At 41.4% G+C, this 18,613-nt stretch overlaps 1 protein-coding gene and 1 long non-coding RNA gene across 3 annotated transcripts in view; one reads left to right on the plus strand and one right to left on the minus strand.

Moving 5' to 3' along the window:
- LOC107323687 (uncharacterized) overlaps positions 1-18,613 on the plus strand; it is a 135,097-nt gene that overhangs the window by 40,328 nt on the left and 76,156 nt on the right. The window lies entirely within an intron of this gene.
- ADAM28 (ADAM metallopeptidase domain 28) lies at positions 1,122-17,662 on the minus strand. Of its 2 annotated transcripts, none has more exons than XM_015883016.2 (24): positions 17,426-17,662; positions 14,894-14,997; positions 14,577-14,653; positions 13,616-13,694; positions 12,040-12,116; positions 11,290-11,479; positions 10,867-10,929; positions 10,516-10,587; positions 10,064-10,233; positions 9,545-9,629; positions 9,248-9,378; positions 8,616-8,793; positions 8,071-8,160; positions 7,721-7,916; positions 6,972-7,074; positions 6,266-6,422; positions 5,526-5,606; positions 5,289-5,367; positions 4,965-5,055; positions 4,429-4,528; positions 4,094-4,159; positions 3,706-3,783; positions 3,025-3,087; positions 1,122-2,927 (listed from the first exon to the last, which is right to left on the minus strand). In XM_015883016.2, exons 1-24 carry the CDS (start codon positions 17,475-17,477, stop codon positions 2,895-2,897), a joined length of 2,415 nt encoding a protein of 804 aa, XP_015738502.2. In that variant the 5' UTR covers positions 17,478-17,662; the 3' UTR covers positions 1,122-2,894. The 2 variants fall into 2 exon arrangements, with proteins under 2 accessions (XP_015738502.2, XP_085366571.1); XM_085510445.1 differs by having other exon boundaries at positions 1,754-2,927; positions 4,429-4,525; positions 17,426-17,602.

The following is an 18,613-nucleotide window of genomic DNA, read 5'->3' on the forward strand; positions in this document are numbered from 1 at the left end:
CTGTTGCCCTCTAATGGCCACTGCTGCACTTGCACAGCAAAGTGAATGACAAAGAGGGCCAAATAGGGGATATTGAGGAATATGGTCTGTTGTGATGGTCCAGTGTGTGCTTATTGCCAGTACAGTATAGTATTGTTTATAGTAGGGATTGCTTTGGGGGGTGTGTAGAGCAAAAGGTTGATAGAAGCAGGGAAATAAGGGATGGGAGAGGGTGGTAAACCCAGAGATGGGAAAGGATCAGGAAAGATCCTCATGGAGATGAAGTGCTTACTCATATGGATGCATACACACTACATACGTGTGTACGCACACAGGAAAGGAAAAAACATAAATGGCATCACTGCCAGTTCACTGATTTTAATGAGCCAGAGATCCACTGTGTCCTGCTACATGATGCTACCAGATGGACTTCCACATGTGTATATGGCAAAACAAGCTGAGCAAGGGATGCTTAACCAGGAACAATGGGACAGCTGGACCAACTGTTGCAGTTCAGGATGACTGAAGGTGTCTTCAGTTTGCTTTCCTCTTGCAGTAGAGTCTTTCTGACAGTAGATGTCACATTTGCACAATGGAACACTGAGCTGCTGTGCAAGGCTGGGATGGATAAACTATAATACTAGCTGTAAATTATAGAATCATTTGACTTGGAAGGGACTTTTAAAGACCATCAAGTCCAGCTCTGCAATGAATAGGGACACCCACAGCTTGATCAAGTGCTCAGAGCCCTCTCCACCCTAACCTTGGGTACCCCCAGGAGTGTGACATCCACCACCTCCTCTGGGCAACCTATTCCTGTACTTCACTATCCACATCATATAAGCTTTTCCATTATATCCAGTCAAAATCTCTTCTCTTCTAGTTTGAAATCACTTCCCATCAGAACCTGCTAAAGAATGAGTCGTTTTCTTTCTCATAGACTCCACTGAAAGCCCAGCTTTACTGGCCTAAACAGGCAGGGTTTTGCAATGCTTTATGGTCTTTTGGGTCCAAATTATGAGTTTTAGGGAGTTGGCACTGCTCTAAACGATCCCATGTGGATTGTATACAAATGATGGTTGTTTAATTGGAGGCACATCATAGAATTGTAAGATGGGTTGGAAGGGAACTCAGAGATCATCTAGTTTTTCAATGGAATACTTTTAATATAGAAAACATCGTAAATACATTAATTACAGTTCATTAAAAATAAAAGTTCTAAATCTTTACATGACAGTCAAATATGGATAGATTAAAATCCATTTCTGCCTAAAATAATGGAACAGTTACCTAACATTGAAAAAGCCACATTCTTCCAAAACTACCTCAAACTCAAGATGGCAATTTCATTATATCTATATTTCACAGGGCATATGAGAATTGGCAGTGTCGAAGCATATCTAGCCTAGAAGAAGAAATGGGTTATTTTATATGTATTTCATGCCCTCTGAGGATCAGGTTTATGTTATAGTCCCAATATGTGCTGGTCAGAACCAAACCCAGTTGAAACTATGCACAGTGCTGGCTCGATGCCCCAGATTTTGGTAGTTTAGCAGCTGTGTGCTCTTCTTTAGCCCCAAGGCTACAAACTGCCTTCTTTTGAGGGACAGTGTAATCCATTTGCAAAACCAAAGGAGTGCTTTGATTTTGATCCTGATCCAAACACAAATCCAGTTCAAACTGGAACCTCCATAAAGTTGTGAGTACTTTGTGACTGGGGCAACTTTTCTCCCCCCTTCTTCTTGCTCTTTTTTTTCTTAATTCCTTGAAAAACACTTTTGTGTGCTTTAACTTAAAAAGTATTGATGCCAACCACACAAATGATAACAGTGCCAATGGTAACAATATGATTGGTGCCAGCCCCCCCTCTCACAGCATTATTAACATCAATGCCAACAGCATCATGCAGATCTATGCCAACAGGGCCAAGAGTGTCAACACTGCTGATGCCAACAGAGCAGAACGAATGAAGAACCCCTCAGTAACAAACCAGTGTGCAAAGCCTCATTGCTGCAATGTGGTCCCACAATAACAAACCCCTGTGCCCATCCCAGTGCTCATTAGCAACTTTACAATAACATACCCCAGTGCGGGAGCAATTAAATGAAAACACTGAGGTGTGTGTGTATATACTGGAAGGGAGAAATATTCAGATATTTCTGGAGCTGAAGGGTGGGTAAAATTAATGATTAAAGGTTTTTGTTGACTGCTTTTCCAAGTTTCTGTGTCCAAGTGCAATGGTGGCAGCTGGAGCTCCATTGGAACTGGCTTGGGCTGAGCAGGCAGCAGGAGGTTGAGTCCTGCATGCTTTGCTTCTGAGCACAGCTCCTATCTACTCAACAGAGAAATCCTATGTAACTGTAATCTAAGGATTAATGAAAGGATCTGATCCATATGGATCTTTCCAGAATCAATGTGTAACCAATCTGTATAGTCTCAGGGGTGTAAATTCTCCAAAGGGTTGGAAGGATTTTTCTGGGTCCAGAGCTTGCAATGTGCATACAAAGCAGGAATCTGGTACTGGCAAAGATGCAGAAATGTATCCTAGTTTACAGATTTCATACCCCATGCTTTTTCCTGACCTTTTTAGGTCTGTTTCTGAGCAAAGCATTGCAGATACAGTGATCCCAGAGCAGATGCTTCTTGTGGAGGCAGCTAAGGAGCTGGGATGTGCCCAGCAGCTCTCATAGTGTGCTCCATCCATTCCTCTGTGCAAGCAGTGATTCTGCTTTGTTTCCTTCTGGACAGCAGCTTGATATCATCACTACAGAGTTCTTCACTTCACAGTTTTCCCTTCAAAGCAGCTGTCAGTAACTTGTTGTGTTTCATAGAGGACAGGAAAAGTGGAGAATAAGAGGACAAACCAACTGCCCCTCAGCATTCCAAGAACCTCCATTAACTCTCCTGCAGGAGCTTCAGACCCTGGGGTTAACAGGAGGCTTCAAAGCCTGCTTGGAGAAAAAAAAGAGATTAAACAAATCACTGCGTCCTATTCAGCAAATTGCAGCCTGAGAGAACTGCTAGTTGTGTTTGAACTCAGGTTACCTTTGGTGGAGGTGGAGGTTTGCCTTTGGGAACTGGGGGACAAGCAGGTTTTTTCTCTGGTGCCTGTAACAAAAGTGTAGCATCAATGTCATTGTGCTTCCCTGTCTGAGCAGCTGCAGAACCTCTCAGCCTTCAGCTGCCTGTGCAGTTATCTCATCTATTTACTATAGCATTTTCCTAGTGGAAGAGCTAGGGGCAAGTCAAGTTAATCTGTCCACACACAATAATAAATACACAAGGGATATAGATATCCTGTTTCAGAAGAGCCCTGAGCTATTCTAAATGTGCAAATTCATCTGTATCAAGTGCCTGTGCTCAAATAGACTGTAAAAGGGGTTGAAGCTGTCATGTGTTCAAGGTACACATTGAGGAATGTATCTTTGAACACTTCCTTATGCTGTAAGGAGGGAACTGTGAGCATCACGTTGGCATCCCTGGAATAGATGAAGAATATCATGTGCAATTTAGGCTCCCATGGGGGAAAAAAGACCACTCCTACCCTAACAAAAACATAGTTTGATTGATTTTGATAGGTTTGATGGTTGGACTGGGTGATCTTAGTGGTCTTTTCCAACCTTAATTCTGTGCTTCCATGAACATCTGTGATTTCTTAACAGATGCCAAATGCTATTTGCTTGCAGCTTAAGTGAAAGATGTAGAAAGTTGCAAGGTTATACTTACAAACATGTCTTGTGTGTGAGAAAAGGCTGGTTTGGTGCAAGGGACAGGAGGTGGGGGACCCTTTGGCCTTATGGCAGGCTGTAAAAGAGGAGAGCAGAATACAGATTGACCCTATATACATATTTTGTATTTATGTATTTGCATATTCAATGGCAATGTGTGAGCTCATGTTCTTATATATGAAGTTCATCAGCAGAAGTAAATGGATGTGTTCATTTCAGAGTTAGATCAGGGATGCTTTACTCTGCTTGGCCTTGAGAACTTACAGGGCTTTATAGCTAGAGTGCAATAACTTGGTGTTCATAGAGATCTTTTTCAACCTGATTGTGTTACATGTGCTGTGTTCCCCAAACCCAACAGATATAAGAATATCTCCAGAATCACTTACACTCCGAAGCTGTGGTTTGTTCTCTGGTAGTGGAGGTACAGGAAGGAGAAGCTTCTTATCATTAATCTGAAACAGGAAACGGTGAAGTCTAATGGAGAACTCATCTTGTGCACTGTCTTTGCACCCTTTACTGTAGATAGATCAGTTAGGGGCAGACTTAGTGCTACATGCTTTCCTTGCTCTCTCCCCATGCTGGGGTTTACAGCACACTCCAAAGCACTTGTGTAGTGCTGAGAGAAGCCCTCCTGCAGATGTAGGACTCTCATTTCAGACTCTTCAGCCCCTCATTTCAGTCTTGGGGAGGCTGTAGGGACCCTGCAGTACCCCACTCTTACCTTCTGGGTGGGTACTGCCAGGACAGGGTGCTCTCTTTGCCTTTGTTCTTGGTCCACAAAGACTTGATTGGTGGCTCCGGGTCCCCTTCTGGTATTGCTGCTATGTGATGATTACATATGATATACAAATACTACTCTGATTGAAGCTTAAAACATACTTCCTGAAGTTGAATGCTTGCCTTAATCCCATTAGTCTAGTATACAGCCTAGGGAGGTGGTGGAATCACCATCCCTGGAGGTGTTCGAGGGATGTGGGCACTGGTCATGGTGGGGTTGGATGGACATGGGGACCATAGAGGTCTTTTCCCACCTTTATGATTCTATGAAAGCCACATCTTTCCTCCCTCCCACCTCTCCTTTTAAAATTACTGTAGGGTTAATCTTGAGCACTACAGTCTGAAGACTTCAGTAAGACTCTCCTGGCTCCAGTAAAGCTCTCAGGCCAACTCCCTCGCTTCTCCTTCATAGTCTTTGAAAACCCCAGCTTAAATTCCTTGGGTTTACTTATCCTTTGCTCAATAGACTAAATATTTTACCTCTTCTTGAACACTCGGAAGCGGAAAACCAATACTGCTGTGATTACAATCACAGTGAGGACAACCAGCACACCAGCAATGACTGCAAAACCTGTCAGGAAGACAGAACACAAAGCTGCTATTTCTTAAAAGATACACACATAATGAGCTCATGCTCATCCTGACCATTGGCAGAGTATACAGTGCACAATCACTCATTGATGCACAAAAGCCAGAGCCCTAGATATGCAGTTTTGCTACTGAGGGCTGTTTCATTGGAGCTAAAGGTCTCATTGCAGTCAGTTGATGGCATGATGACTCCATGTGAGGCTGTGCAGTACTTACTGGTGACTGCTGATGAGCTTTCGCAGTTCGGTGGTGCCCATCCTTCTTCACACTGGCATTGCATCTCATGGTCACAAACCTAAGGAAGCACAAAGCCAGGAGCAGATTCAAGATGAGTGCAAATAATGTAGAAACACTGCATTAGAGGCTGGGCTAGGCACAGAATCTGTGTCCATCTCAACAGTGCCTGTAGTTTGCATGCATTGTTTTTTCCTAAGTTAATAGCTGGTATCTTACAGCATGTCCAGGACACTTGGCAGAGCAGTCGCTTGATCTAAAGACATCTTCAGCATAGACACATTCTCCATTGCTGCATACCTGCAATGTGCAAAGCCAACATCACAAAAGAGACTTACAGCTTTCAGAACATACAGAGCTTGCACAATTATTGTGTAAAGCGATGCAGAGTGAAAGGAAACATAGAAAAGTATGTTAATCTCTTAGACCTACATTAGGAGTTTGAGATGTGGATATAACTAAGTTGACCTTTGGATATTTTATAGCAAGATGTAGTGACAAAGACACAGAGATATCACTTGTTGCCAATCATTTGCAATTCTTCATTCTTCCTCCCCACCCCCAGAAAACCTCTTTCAGATAGAAATATGGCAATGAATTCATAGTACCCACTGATGCCTAACACATTCATTATAGGAAATCATTAAAAATAATATATGTCCAGTCTTTTAACCTTCCAGTACAAAGCTATATTTCTTCTGCCACGTATGTTTTTTGTCAGTGAAAAATGAGTAAGATGGCAATGAAATGTAAGGAACTCAGAAGGACAGCAGCTCCTGTTTGCTTTGCTCCTAGTTTCTGCTTGGCATAGGGCAGAAGGTACAGCAAATCAAATCAGTGCAAGTTCAATGTCCATTTCAGTCTTCCTTGTCTAAAGCCCTTCTTGTTTGGCTAATGATGTAACCAAGACTGAAAGAGAGAAGAAAATAGGGAGAGAAGTATTTTTTTCTTCTACTAACCATGCCATCCCCACACTTGGTTCCATTGAGGATCATCCCTAAATCTGGATCTCCATTCCTAGGAAAGCTTGCTTTGCAGGACTCGAAGGTCACCAGGCTGCCATAGGTGGGCATCTCCCAACCCCCAGAGCAGTACAACTTCCCACACATGATATCTCTGAAAAGAGAACAAGGGTCATTAGTACAATGCAAAGATATCCAAATCGCTCTGTATTCCAGCCTGGATTTCAGTGACTGTATATGAACTCTGTAGGAATAACTGCAGGTATGTTTTGCTTTGTGGTGGTTTTAGATCAGTTTCAAGTGGGAAGTTCTTAATTCCTCATGAGCTTGTTAGAAAACCCATAATTGCAGAAATTAGCTGAGCTGTCCTCAGCTTTGGGGGTTCACCAGAAGTTCAGCTTCCCTATTCAAAAACCTTTCCTTGCCCTTAGCTTCATATACGTGCAAGCAGTCTTACACACATACACAAGCAGACAGATCTTGAGACAGTTTGCATCTCTGCTTTCCCTGGGCAAGAGCACTCTTTGGAAATAAGTTTATTTAGAAGTGTATTTACTTCAATATTCCAACTGAATAAGGGAAAATAAAGGACTTGTAGACTTATGTGCCATCTACAATAGTTGTACTCTTTGCTTCCATCTCTTAATTTGAATGGGGATGGTCTCTCTTCCCAAATTCTGGCAAATTCTTTAATAGTGCTTACTTCTTTTTACATGGGACGTGAGTACCTCTTTCTTTTCTGCAGTATCCATAATAAAACCCCTTCTCGTTCATCCGGTAACAGGACGCTGCCCCTTCAGTAGCCCCTGTTAAAGAGGAAAACAAGAAATGCAATAACACAAAGAGCTTTGGAGAGAAGTTAAGATCAGTTTAGGTTTTCCGCCTCTGAAATCTGGTAGTATTGCATTTCCTTCATCTATATAGGAAATGGACTTTCTCAGTGAAGTTACCCATGAGCCTAAATGAGCCCATGGCACTTTGTGCATTAATCCTGCAGTGTTAATGTGCGCATTCAGCAGCATCTGTCCTGTGTGCTCCCTATCCATCACAAACCTTGCTTAAGAAAAGGGACACGGTAAGACCGAGGAGGATGCTAAGCCACCACACACCTTCAGAACCACGCAGACATGCCAAATTTGGACAATCATTTAAAACTCAGACACTTCCTCATTCTGTCGTGCAATTATCAGCTCCGTTTCAAGGTTATCTAAAAGCACCGTGCGAAAGAGGAACCAGGCTACGACTTCACATTTCCCTAGAGGTATATTATGTTGTGTGCTTTACCTCAAGCACTAATAATCATTTACAGTGGAAATATAAAATCAATACACTACGCTATGAGCTAGAACTCTGTTATTCTGCTCCTGGCCTTTGGTGGTTTGCTAGCAGACAGAACCTGCCCTGTCGCTTTCAATTGCCAACCTTATATTTGCAATGGCAGCTTGTACTTACGTGGTCCAAAAGCAGCCCTGCACTGGCTTTCTCGGGTGGGACAGGTTCCCATGTAGCAAAAGCCTTCACCGTTGCTGCAAGGATGTCCATTCACACGGAATCGATCCGATGGGCAATTCCCAGAAGAACCAGTGCACATCTCAGGCAGGTCACAATCATCCTTGGCTTCCCGGCACACAGCTCCTGCTCTTTTGTACTGAATTGGAGGAAAGCAAGGCTTCATTTGACGTACCAATTACAATGCTATGCCAGTAATTAGACGTACAAAGGGATGATTCTGATGTGAAATGTATTACTGCTTTTGCAAAGGCAGAAAACCTCATAGATAGAAGCTGGAGATGGGGTTTTACCTGGCAGTCCTCGCAGCAGTCTCCGTGTGCACACATGGAGCCAGCTGTCAGCTTGCATGTCTCTGGGTCACAGCAGGCATTTGTGCACTCCTGGGATAGAACAGACTGTCAGGGCTCTGAGAAGTGCTCCAAACTTCATCCCCTCTGCACTGCATTCCCAACAAACCACTCTGCTTACTGGGGGAAGGGAAGGGTATTTGAGCTCTGTCTTTGCTTCTATGAAAATCATTATCACTGGAACACAATGCATCTCCAAATGTAGTCATCAAAGTGCTGACCAAAGTGTAGAGGGAACAGACTTGCTTCCTCCCTGATACTTTCATATCTGTAGTTCTTCCCTGTTCCTTCAGTGATATAACACCATATGATTTACCCTCATTTTCCCTGTCCTTTGTAGCGATGTCCAGATTGCAGAAACTACAGTCATCAAACTGCTGCTCTGCAGAAGTATTTCAGCTACAGCTAAACCAACTTCCTCATAAAACAGCCTGAAAACAACTAGTTCCCTTTTCCAAGTATTATTTTATCCCCAATTGAGCAGATACCTCTAAAGTACCGCAGTCGCATTCCTCTCCTTTTTCCACAAAGCCATTGCCACATGATGGAGGTGCTATGATGGCATCTATGTCTGGGATGTTAGTTAGGCATTTTGGCATGTCATTCAACATGTATTCCTCAAAATCTTGGAGGCTGCAGGAGCTGAATGTCTTAGGGACGACAGAACTGTTTTGAGAAAGCCAAAGGACTTGAGTTAGGGTTGTTGTAGACAAGAAGCAATAGCCCCCGGATGAGTGCAAAGGAAAAGTTACCCCCAAATAACTAAAGATAATGCTTTTAGGGTTATCCATCTAGAAATAATAACATAAAAGAGCATCAGATTGGAAGTGGGATGCTCACCACGCTCTGGAAGTTCTTCAATTTAGGTTTATTTTATATAATTTAAATGGGATAATCTTAAAGTACAAAAAAATCAAAGAATCATTAAAAGAAAGACCACTGAGATCATCCAGTCCAACCATCACTACTATGCCTTCCACTCCTACCTTCACTACTAGGCTCACTAAATATAAACAACAACTATAACCATCTATTTTGGAAACTGGCAGCTTATATAGAGCCTTTCATTCTCAGACCCAGTGTGTTAATGTGCTCACTACCCTTTTTCTCAGGCTCTTACCTAACAGTGTCTGTCATGATGCAGACTCGAGACTGACACGTGCAGTCTTTGGTGTCGTGACTCATGCCAAGGTTGTGTCCCATCTCGTGTGCCATGGTAGCTCCAACTGCAATCTCATGTCTGCTATGATCCTGTGGAAATAAGGGCAACCTATTACTTCTATGAGCATCCCCACCATGCCCATAGAATCATTAAGGCTGGAAAAGACAACTTATCTTCCCAACCCAAATATTCTTTTCTGGTTGAGTGAGAACTGGAAAGCCTTTTAAAACTGAGATAAAGAAGAATAAATCAGACCTGGATAATACCTGCAGAGTATACATCATTGCATATGGATTTTATGTAAGCTAATCCAATTGTTGTCCCTTCCAAGTTGTGGCCTCTGTAAGAAGAAAGACAGCATAAAACACAGTGAAGTTACCATGAAGCAGACCCAAAGTCAGTGTTTGCTTTACTAACCAAGCAGAATCTCAAAGAACAAAGATTCATTTCCAACTCTTTCATCCTTGATTTAATGCAGTGTTTGAACATATGCTTTAAGAGCAGTGCAAATCAGAAAACAACTAAATATACTTTAATTTTTTTTTAACTTAAATTACATTGCCATTCATGAGACCTGAACACTTGGTTTGGTGCAAATTGCTTGATGAAGTGCTTGGATGAGCAAGAACCAGAATAGCAAAGGTTGAGTTCAGTGATCTGTATTTCCCAGCCTTTAAGCTTCATGCCTTGGCTCTTTGTGTTGTTAGACTACACTGCAGTCTTTGAGACAATAAAATCCTTTGTGACCAGAGCAGGAAAAGCAGTGATACATACGTAATTAGCTGAGCATTGTCATTTCTTTTCCTCTTTAATAAATCTGATTTCCTCCACTTTGAGAAGTTGTCCAGAGTCGATCCTGCAATAGGACTCAAGGAGCATTTATCATTGTCTGTCCAGATTTCTAGGCCAATTAGAGCCACATAGATATTGATGGCCTTATAAACCTGCAGCAGAGAAACAGTTTTGCTGTAAAACAAAGTACTTCACAAAGACTTCTTAAACAGACATTTATCTGCATAATTGGTTCACTTGTGTTGGTTCAATATGGACTGCTCTAAAACTAACTTCAAGAAGTTGCAACAAGAGAAAAGAAAACTTAAAGTCTTATTTTCCCAGTACAGTTTTTGTACCTTTATGTATTTTTACTATAACATGTAGAAAGTTCACAAACAAAAACGTATAAATCACTTCTACTGAATTTGTTCTCTGCTGTATTTTGCTCTTACCGTGTTGATGAAATTAACTATGCCAAATATCCTTTGTCTCACAGCATTAACATCTCTGTTGTACTTCTTATACTGAAAAATCAAAAACATGGCATCAGGAATCAGAGAGGAAAAAGGAAAATGGTTTGTTACAAGAGAAACATCCCACAGGTGATGGCACTGTAAAGGACACCATCCCTGGTCTGGCCTTATCTGTTCTATTTATTGCTTAATCAGACCACATAGTGCAAAGCTGAAGGAATTGGGCTGCAGCTGGGGCTGCTTATGGTCCCAGTGCTGTAGTTGGGGTAGGAGCCCAGAATGAACATCATTGACCTCAGTTTCATGGGGAAAATATAATTCAATACCCACCATAGTATTGTCTGCAACTACGTAAACTTCCAGATATTTCTTTGCCTTCAGGTACGCCTTCATCTGGAGAGAAGATAAATTTTGGTGAGTTTTAAGGCTCATTTCAGTCTCATTCTTAGCAATTTCCCATGAGTATATTTGTTATTGGAGTCTCTCTTAGAATGGGACTATCTCACTTTAAAATGATGAAATGATGAAAGCTAGACCAGATAATAAGCATTTAGGTGGTTAAAGATGCATATAGGCACATAAAAGAGGGCTTAACTCAGATGGCAGCTCCAAAAGCTCCGATCTCAGATCTTGTACTGGTTGTTTAAGGTTTGTTTGCAATTGCTTCTCTCCCAGAGGTGCCAGCAGACAGTGGGACTTGGCCACTCACCCACTTCTGCTGCATCCTCAGCTTCTTTTCTGCTCCGTACTTACTTCTGGGCTATTGCTGGATTTGAAGATGCTGTTGACGGGGTCACTTGCATTCACTTCCCAGCTGCTATTGACTGCTCCACAGGTTTTGATGGACTTATCTTCCACAAACTCATAGACTGCATGTTTGTCTCTGTCTGACGTTCCCAAAGGTTCAATCAGGTACTTCTGCCCATGGGTCTCAAAATACCCACTGTGAAAATTTTCCTTAGGTTAAACTTTTGAATCCATGGGACTGAGATAGCAGCATTCTCTTTAATAGGGCATGTAGGGACTATTGCACACACCAATGCAATCACATAATTATTACAGTTGGAAAAGGCCTCTAAGATCATCAAATCCAACCATCAACCCATCACCACCTTACCCACAATGGAGCATGGCTTGGCAGCACGCAGGCAGGAATCAAAGCTGCTGGGTTGGGGATGGTCTTTAAGGTTCCTTCCAACCCAAACCATTCTATGACTCCATTCTGTGAATGGAAAACTCACCAGGTGAGATCTCATTTTGACCATCAGTCAAAAGGAAACTGGATTAAGAATGCATTAGTTCTACATTTGGGAGTTTTATGCTTGTAAAGTGAAATTCAGCTTCAGTGGTGAGTTTAAAGGTAGGCTTTCATCTTTAATTCAGTTGTGTTTCCTCATAAGATACCACCCATTTATTTACAACCTGATCCTATTTGAATTGGAAAACTTATCCTCATGTATATTCTGATATCAGTACTATTTGGAAATGGAACCTCCACGTTACCTTAAGCCTTTACAGGCACTGATGCTTGCTGTTGAGTCAGCTTCATCCTGAACGTAACCTTCATAGTAACAGTGATCCTGTTTAGAAACAGAAAAATACCTTTTCAAATTGATTTCAGGAGAAAAAGGACCAGTTAAAATGCTACAATTAACTCTGCTATATGAGGAGGTCTCCTGTTAGGGGGAACACTTGAAACATAAAAAGCTGGTGATGGTTTCTATGTTTACTACTACTTCATTATCCTTCAATACACAGTAGCCCAAGTGCTGCTAAGTCCAGTTACGGTGGGTTCTGGTTCGTACAGAGCATAACATGAAAATAAGACTATTTGCTGCTCAAAACAAAGGATAAACTGACATATTTTTATAAATTAGACCTATACTGAATTACTTTTGCAGCCAGAAATCAAAGAAACACCCCTTAATATTAACCCAATAATTAAGTGCTTTAACTTCAATGAGATTAAAATACATTTATGTTGTTAATATGCACAATTAACAAGAAACAGTTCATGACTTAGAGATTTGTGTTCAAGGAGGCTTCAGTTACAAAGGCGCTGTGGAACATTTTACCCTTAGCATTTTTGTTAAGACAGCTCTTAATAGAATTATTAAGGTTACAAAAGACCACTAAGATTGTCTGGTCCAGTCATCAACCCCTATAATGCGCTACTCAGTCCTTTATCTGCACTGCTTTCTCTTTTCCCATGGATATTTGGTTTCACTTTCCCACTTGATTATTTTCCTTCCATCACAACACAAAAAAACCCACTAACAAAATAGAAATTGCTGTAGACTGAAGTCTAGCTGTGCTGTCTTATTTGTCAGGAGACAAAAGATACAATATAGGGCAGCAAGCTGCACAGGTTGTTTGAGATGACCTGTAACCAGGTATAGGTGCTAATTGCTTTCCATAGGGTCCATTCAGGGAGTGAAAGTAGTTGGAGCAATCAGAAATGGCCCCTTTTTCTGCAATAAAGGAACATAGAATTCTCTATGCATTATTTCAGCTCCCTTTGCTGCTAATCACCCCATGACAAATGAATATTAGGCTTTGTATTCTAAATTGCTTGTATTAAGACAGGTAGTGTGACATTGGACAAAAAGCTTCAGCTGAGGGCTTTGTTGAAGATAGAACCGGAGGGCAGACAATTTAAATAAGTAAGTAACTAAAAATGTAACAGCCATTTCCTTTGAGTCTGAATAAGTGATTGGTCATGGCTCAGAGAAACCACCTGGAGTAACCTGCAGCGCCTTTGCTCTGAGCGTGGGCGATAAGGTGAGGCAGAGGAAATCTGCACTTATCAGAATCCGTGATCTCACTGAGATTAGATGTAAAAGTGAGGCACCGAGCTGCACAGAATGAGCAAAGTCAGGAGGGCAGGGGAGGGTTTGGTCTGTCCTGGTTCCACTCCCTGTCCTGACAAAGAAACTCAGCTCAGATATGTGTTCATCAGCTGAGAGGTGAGAAATGGGCAAAGGCAAACCCAGGCTGAATCGTGTTATTCACTCATATGCCCATAAACCTCATACAGAACTTGGTGTAGGGGAAATAAACCTATTTATTTATTTATTACCTTGATCTGGGGACTCGTGGTTATCTGCTGACCATCATCTGAATAGACTGTTTCAGTATAGTCCCCAGCTAACAGATGCCTGCAAAGGTTAAAGAACAGCTATTATTCAAATAATTATAGTCATCTAGAAATGAGACGGTTGTGTAACAAGTGAAGCATTTAAGGAATTCAGATGATTAGTCAGGTTATGATTCGTATCAAAAGAGAAGAAAAGCACCTGAGTGGGGAATTCCACCTGTGTGTAGTTCTTACTCAAAGGGACTTCACTAAAATAAGAAATCAATTGGTGTCTGCTTATTTCATTAATATAAAGTAATCTCCTGGTAGATCTGAAAGTAAATATATGACAATATACACGGCATTGATTCTGTTTTGCCCTCCCATTTGTGTAGATGTTTCCACCTCTCCACAGTGGGTACAGTTGTGCCTCTCTTCCCAGCTCATCCCCCCCAGTTATAATGGTGAAGATATGGGTCAATGGGAAAGCTGCCTTGCACATAGCTATGTGTGCACACAGATACACATAGTATATAGTTATCATGAGCTAATTATAATACCACTGCCTTGGGAAAAACAGGACAACAGTCATAGAATCATTCAGGTTGGAAAATACCATTAAGATCAGCAAGACCAACCCCCATCACGCCCATAGAATCATGGAAGCATTAAGGTTGGAAAAGGCCTCTTAGATCATCAAGTCATCAACCCATCCCCGCCATGCATACTAAACCATGTCAAAATCAGCAACATAGGCAAGTGATTCTATCACAGTAATGAGCACGTATAGTTACTTCACACTACCAAAGCAGTGTCACAATGCTTTCTCTCCCCTCTTCTGTGAGTTAAAACCAGGATACCTTCATTTTACAGGAGCTTAAGTCCCATTGCTTTTATCCCACATGCTTTACAGAGCTACATATGGTGAGGAATAATATTTAGGAAAAGGTTGTACTGAACATACTTATTTCTTTGTAGGTGCAATATGACTTCCTCTCCATTGGCTTTGATTCCATACTCCAACGTATCATCATATTTTGTCTGTAAACAGATTTAAGTGTTAGAATATGGGCTTATATAATTTCTGGCCTCACCGTGAGTTAGATGGCTGTTGAGTTGCCAGCTGTGTTCTTTTCTTTCTCTTTCCACCAAAAATAAGCACTCTGGCAGTTATAGAATAAGCAGAAGGTTGTTTTCTTTTGTATTTTTTGGTTAGAGGACCAAAATCTAACTTTCCCCATCTCCCAGCAAACAAAAAGCAAACGTTCTCTATTTTAATACCTTTTCTTTGCTTCTTTCTACATCTCTTTTATGTACTGTGTGCAGTTTCCGAGGATAAACTATTTCATATTGCTCAACCCCAGGTAATTTCTTGCTTGCATTTCCTAGGAAGAAACAGGCATATATTTATGAAAGCATAGCATTAAATTATTAAACACCATATTTCATGTTTGCCAAGACTATTCTTTTGGGCTCTATAGCCACTCATTTCTGTTCTATTCTCTGCTATAGCACATGCTCACCTGCTCTTAAGCAGCCCCCCATGCTGTGATCTAATGTTTGTTACAATCTGAGTTTTAGCTGAGTTACCATCCCTGGCAATTTATAGAATGGAATCCCTGAGGGTGGAAAAGACCTTAAAATCTCCAAGTCCAACCTCACCATACCTACCAGCTAAGTCCCTCAGTGCTGTATCTCTGCAGTTCTCGAACACCTCCTTGAGCATCACTGAAGATGATGATCCCACCACATCCCTGGTCAACCCTTAAATGAGGTTTTGGAAGGGATAGATCCTGGCTTCAGCCCTTCCAGTAGCTCAGGTGCATTGCATTGCATTGCATTGCCCCCCTGGGTTGGCCCTGCCTTCCTACCAGGTGCTCAAGCACTGCTTCAGGCTGTGAATTACTATTTCCACTACACTGGCCTACAGGTTAAGGATGCTTTATAAAAGCAAATAAACTCGCATAGTTCCCCACAGGACTGGAAGATGCCTAGATTTCTCCTTTAGAAAGCTTTCAAGCTAATCTTCTTGCTTAAATACTTCCCAACAATACTTCAATAGACACAGTGCTGATGAACACAGTTTCATTCTGCTGTGTGCTTCCAGGCATGAGTGAGTAAGGACAAAAAGTTAATTAGCGGCATGATTTGCAGGGGTGGTCAGCACACATTGCATCATTTGAAGTTAATGATAGCAGCTGGCATACAGCACGTGGGGAAAACAGAGCTCTACAAGGGATGTGTTGCTTTCCAACAAGGCAACAGGAGGTCTGTTTGCTCCATAAACTCTTTAATCTCCTCCAAAAGGTCACTTCACCTGAATGGAGCATTTTTGAAGGCTCAAGTAAAAGCATTTAAAAACAACACTGATAAAGAGAGAGTGAAACTTCTGTTTTAATTATCTGCCTCAAGGCCAAAGTTTTTTCAACAGTGGGGCATCCAATTACTGTAATTTTCTTTAATCAATAATCTCTGCAACAACACAGTACATCCTCACACAGATTGTTCCAGTAGAATAGATAGATTAATTAGACAGAACTCATTTATTTGATTCAGCCCTTTCAAAAAGTAATTGCAGAATAAACCTGGCTGTATCTGACTGTGTGCTGTAGAGGACACCATGGTATAAAGGTAATAAACTCATGAGCTTGAAGTATGCTCTCATGCACTGATCAAAGTAATATTATACTGAGTGCTGTGCTCTGATTTTATCTGCCCGGTCTCTGATAGAGATTCTTTATAGGACTGTCTTTAGTCCAGGCAGCTCAAGCCCAGGCTGGATTTGAGTAAAGACCCAGAACTGAACTTTTCTTTCTCCTTCATAGGGATACAAGTAGCGTTTCAAAGCTAACAAGTCAGCTTTGTTCTGGAACAAATAGTTTCTTAGAGGCATTATTTTAATCAGCTCACTATATTGTCTTTGTCTGGTTTCATCCATTGTCCTAAGTCAGTAAGCCTAAGCCTTAAGAAAGAAGGAAATTCCTCAGGCTTTCTATAATAGCTAGGAAAATTGCTAATAAAGAACAAATAATTAAGTAATTTTCCAAGAGCCTAACCCAGGACAACATACCATTAGTGAGGATTTTATTGGTAATGAAGATTTACTTGTGCTGAGGAACAAACTATTCACACCTAAAGTATTAATACTGCACATGTTTTCAGATACCCTGTGCAATCAGAAGGACACTTGACAGAACAAATTGCATGTCTTAATTATGTGTACAAAACCTGTGCGTGCTTGTTCATGCCAAGCTCTGAAAGGATCTGTTCCCTGATGACATGAATTGAATGGGTAAAAAATGTGTGGTGCATTAAGGTTAAGCCATATGAACTTCTCAACTCATAACCTGCAGTAAGGCACAGATAGTAAAGGTGGTAACTGTTTTAGTTCAGGTAATAGAATGAATTGAATTCAGATACAGGTCTTTTCTTCTCTGGCCAAAATACCGTCATGTAGTGCTTTGTTCCAGTTGGATCAGTTCTCTGATCACTTGCAGATGAAATGCTTTCTTAATTGGCTCACAAAACTGACCTGTTTGTTGTCTCTAGCCAATCTATGGTGTGTTTTCACACGAGTCAATATTTCCTTAACTAGATAATGTCTTTGGAAAGAGAGAAGGAAGCAAACTCCTAACTACAGCAATACTATTTTCATCAGTGGCTTTAATTCAAGGGTCTTCATTATTATCCACAAGCTAATAATTAAAAATGTATAAAAGCTATACAAAGTAATCTAAGATTATCCTCAGTAACCACTGAAAAAGGATTAGGAAGGGAAGGGAAAGGAAAGGAAGAGAAGGGAAAAAAACATACCTTGATGGAGAAAACATAGCAGAACAACAAATATAAGAGTGACATTATTCATCTCAGTTGCAGTTGTCCAGCAGTGGATTCCTTGCTCTAGGAAAGCTGAGTTCCCGTCTCCGTGCTTTGAGCAGTTCCGTCTTGTGCAGTGAGTGAGAGGGAGTGAGTTGTGCTGCTTATTCTTGTTCCTATATGAGGAAGTGTTTACTAAAGGTGTTGCACAATTTTCAAGTCACGGAGAGTCACAGCAAGCGGAAGTTCCTGCTGCACAGTTAATATCACACGAGTTGGGATTGATTACTTCTTATGTAGAAGTTCCCTTGAGATTGCTCATCCAAATAAAAGATGGGAGAGTGGAGTTGTGCTAACCTTGTCCTTTTATAGTCTGGATGGTGAAAAGCTGAAATAGAAGCAAGTGCTCATAATACAGGACATTGAGTGGCATAACACCCTGTGAGTGATTATCATTTTTGTAGCTCAGGGACAGAACCTGGCAAGCAAAGGAGGATCAAGGAATAAGTTTAGCAGGAGGTTTAGGATGAAGCAGGTGCTGAGGCTGCAGGTACAGATGTTTTGCTTTCTGCTGATTGCCCCTTAATCTATACAGAATGGGAGAGTTCGGAGCACCAGTACAGGCAATTCTGTGACTGTGAGTCATATCTGTATTATAAACATTAAATGTGCTCTATTCTGCCTCTTCTATTTGTATTAGTAATGTTTGCTTTGGGTTCATGTGGCAGACATCTGACTAAAGGGGGCTGTAGTCAAGTGAGAGATCAAGGTGGTTTCTGTCAAATCCTGTTCTAAATGTCTATGCTAGAAACTAATCACACAGGTTGAATAATAGGGAGGATTTTGTCTCTGAAAGAGTGGTTGGTTCAGCACAGCCTGCCCAGGGACGTGGTGGACTCAATGTCTTTGGAGGTGCTCCTGAACCATAGAGGTCAGTGGGCATTGTGGGATGAGTTGAGGGCTGGACTTAGTGAACTTCGAGGTCTCTTTAAACTTTAAGGTGAGGTAAAGTGATTGCATAATGGATGTTAATTGCTGCTGGATAGGAGCAGGAGAGGAGTTTATGGGCTGAGAGAGGAAAAGGACATCTGTTTGCTAGAGCCCTGCTAACAAGACTCAATCTTCTGCTGTAGGAAATGGGAGTTCTGGTGAGCTGTAGCCACACTATCATAATTCAAGTCAATA

Source organism: Coturnix japonica, chromosome 10 (assembly GCF_054131305.1).
Source record: "Coturnix japonica strain WE chromosome 10, WE-NBRP24, whole genome shotgun sequence".
Lineage (NCBI taxonomy): Eukaryota > Metazoa > Chordata > Aves > Galliformes > Phasianidae > Coturnix > Coturnix japonica.